Genomic DNA, 3535 nt, shown 5'->3' on the forward strand with positions numbered 1-3535 from the left:
AGGATGGGCCTGCGAAGCTTGCAGGTTTTCATAAACACATGAGCGGTGCAAAATGGTTTAGCAGTGGCTTTAGTTCATATGTTTTCTTTCCGAGCTCTATTAGCTTATTTTCTTTACTTAATATGTTTTCTTTCGGAGTTCTATTAGCTTATGTTGGAAATAAGAAATGCATTTAGTGGCTTCCATCACTTTTGTCCAAATGTGTATTTTGTCAATTGAAATCATTGACCTTTTTCTTTTGCTTTAAACACTTTGGTTTCATATTAAAAAAAATGGGAAATACAAGTAATTGCCTTGCCACGTTTTTTTTAAATAATTTTATTTATATCACTCTGATAAAGAAAACTCAGATCCTTCCTCTTAGTCTATTGACTCTTAATCTGTTTTTTGAGATTAACAATTATTGGTTTCTTTCTTTGTTTTTCTCTTATCCTGTTGTAACCGATTTCAGTGTATATGTATTGCATTTTGAATTTATAAGCACCTTGTTGTTTGTTTCTCTTAAACACGTACAAAAAAATTTGGATATGGTCAAATTTTCGTAGTACCGGCAAAAAAACCTTAACACTTTTATGTAACATTTTCTTAGAATGAAATACAAATATTTATTTCAAAAAAAATAGTAAAATAAATTTATTTCTATAATATAAATATAAAATACAATATTCCTTGTAATTTAATTTTTTTATATTTTAAAATTTTTTGAATCAATACTGTTAGAAAAACTCTAAAGATTTGTTGAATAAAAAATTTAGGGCATGTAGTCAGCACAATTTCTGTGCTCAAATAATTTTTCACTGTGTTAAAAAAAATCAACATTTTAAACCGTAAAAGAAAACAATCATAACAAAAATATTATTAATAAAATAAAACAAAAATATTATTAATAAAATAAAACAAAAACTTAGAACAATTAAACTGAGTTATTTTTAATAACTAAAGAGTATAAACTTTTCTCCAATTTCACAAAATACAATAAAATAAAATAAAATAAACCTGCTAACACTTCACCCAACTTCACCCAATTTTCTTTGTAAATGTGAAAATAACATCCGAACATATTAATAATTTACATAATTTTTTTTTGAAATGAAAATTCTCCATAAATCACCATGCCAACAAAGTTCTCACACAAAAATAGGAAGTTTCCTGTGATACTCTTCCTAACCCAACAGAATTCAAAATACAAAAATCGTAAAAAAAATGCCTTATTCTTACTTAGTTAAGAAACATTGGACACTCTTAGTAACAAAACAAGATTCAAAATACAAAACTTATAAGCATGTAACTTTCAAAATACAAAACTTATAACAAATATTTATTCTCACTTATTTAAGCATGGGAACGAAGACATAAACAGAAGATTCATGCTTAGGCGTTTCATAAGGCAGAGAACATAATTTCTACTCCTACAGAGTGGAAAGAGTGCTTAAGTGCTTATATTTGGCATTTCATAAGGCAGAGAATATAATTTCTACTCCTACATAGTGGAAACCAGAGTGGAAAGAGTGCTTAAGTGCTTATATTTGGCATTTCATAAGGCAGAGAATATAATTTCTACTCCTACATAGTGGAAAGAGTGCTTATATTTATTTATAGAAGATAAGAAGAATAACAGAGAAAATTGAAACGAGAATTCGTATGACCGCAATAGACCAACCAAAAAAAACTGCTCCCACAGAAAGGAAAAAGTGCTTATATTTATTTAGACAAGTTTGTTTTAACTCTGTTACAGTAGTCTTAAATTTACAGTAGTCTCGAAGAGCCTTGTTCGAGAAGTGAATATCCATTTCAACAGAATTATGCAGCCAGAAGAAAAGTGAACTATATATGCAGCCACAAGAATATCCATTTCAGCAGAAATATGCAACCAGAAGAAGAGTAAATTATACATTACTTTATCATGGAATTTTATGGAAGATTTCCATTCTTCAGATGATCAATTCTCCCGTGTAGTACAGCGCTATCAAATTGGCGAAAATCTGAGAGCTGCAAGGTTAAGAAGTAGAAACGTTAAACTACTCTCAGAAAAAAAATCAGATAAACGTCCAGAGTCAATGGTTTCATACGATAATACATTACCTTTGACTGAATATTATAAAAGACCCTATCATTTATAGCAGAAACAGTAGCATCAGCAAATTCAAGTCCGGCTTCTTCCAAAACCATTAGCAGAATAGACAAATCAATCTGGTTTTTGAAAGTGTTTACGGTGACTTGAATGCCTCGACCAAATTTGCCAACCCTAATTGTCTGATGTTTGTTCGGTTCAATGGGGGATCGAGCCTGGGAAGCTTGCAGGTTTTTATAAACACATGAGCTGGTGGAAAATGGTTTAACAGTGGCCATGAATTTTAGCTCATCTCTTTTCTTTCCGACCTCTATTACCTTGTCTTGTAAATGAGAAATGTATTTAATGGCTTCCAGCAGTTTTTCCGATAATGTGTATTTTGTCTACAAACATAACAATAACAAGTAAAATCATTGCCCCTTTTCTTTTGCTTTAAACACTTTTATTAATATGTTTCATCTTAAAAAATGGCAAATACAAGTAAAGCCACTGCCCCTTTTCTTTTGCTTTGAATACTTTTATTTATAGAAAACCTAACCTTGCGGTACTCCTCGGGGAGTAGCGATATCAGTGTTGAACAAAGCGCTTTCATCTTATTTCGCCTCTGCCTTTCCACCAGTTTCTGAATATTCCGAACACGTACCCTGCTGGCCTCATGATCATCACCACCACCTCCTCCCGCTGCTTTCTTCTTTCGATGGCTCCGCGTTGGTGGCAAACTAGGGTTACTGGAATCCAGCAAAGAATTTGCTGCCGAGTTACAGGTTAGAATTTGAGTGGGGTAGCGAAGGTTGGCTACGAATTTTGGCCAATATTGAGTGAGCGCCTGTGAAGAATCACCCTCGGGAGTCTGATCAAGCTGCACCACCGGCCCTAAAGAAGCTGTTCCGAGCAGGCCGGAATCATGCGGCTTTTCGGTGGAGAGAGCATCAAGTATTACCACTGCAGGGGCATCGGCATCAATAGAACTTCCGGGTCCCAGAAAATAAATCGATTGGGTCGGCGTTTGCATCTGAATGCCTTCATTAGTATCAATATGAGGGAGACACGCTGCTGCTTCAGTGTACGATAACGAACACAGCTCGTATGGACATTTACCCGAATAGCTTCTCCTCCACAAATCTTCCATTCTCAACTCTCCCCTCCGCAGCCAGTTAAATGAAGAGGAGTGAGGATCGATTACCAAACAAAAAATCAGAAATTTCAGATCTCTGTAACAGACAGATGTATTCCTTGCCAGGGGAAGGCTGTTCCTTTCGTTCAAATTTGAGGGACAGGTAAAAGTGGAATCATTGTTGTTGAATTTTACTGTAGGATAAAAACGTTTATTTTAAAGTTTTAGATAAAAAATTATTTCGTTTTGCATGCGTTTCTGGGGTAAAGTTTTGGTTTTTCATATGTTGGATACACAATTCGGCCTGGTTTATTTTATTTTTCTGACTTTTAAACACCTTAAAACCCTAT

The 3535-nt window shown here is 33.9% G+C and overlaps 1 protein-coding gene across 1 annotated transcript; it reads right to left on the reverse strand.

Annotated features, from left to right (window-relative positions):
- Positions 1 to 1911: 1911 nt before the first annotated feature.
- LOC149160006 (uncharacterized) lies at positions 1912 to 3200 on the reverse strand. Its single transcript, XM_089433611.1, has 3 exons — positions 2610 to 3200; positions 2083 to 2454; positions 1912 to 1989 (listed from the first exon to the last, which is right to left on the reverse strand). The coding sequence occupies exons 1-3, from the start codon at positions 3198 to 3200 to the stop codon at positions 1912 to 1914; spliced, it is 1041 nt and encodes a 346-aa protein (XP_089289737.1).
- Between the last annotated feature and the right edge of the window lie 335 nt (positions 3201 to 3535).

Source organism: Pinus tabuliformis, chromosome 5_2 (assembly GCF_031772625.1).
Source record: "Pinus tabuliformis cultivar Carrire ecotype Pingquan chromosome 5_2, CPIR1, whole genome shotgun sequence".
In the NCBI taxonomy this organism is placed as follows: Eukaryota; Viridiplantae; Streptophyta; class Pinopsida; order Pinales; family Pinaceae; genus Pinus; species Pinus tabuliformis.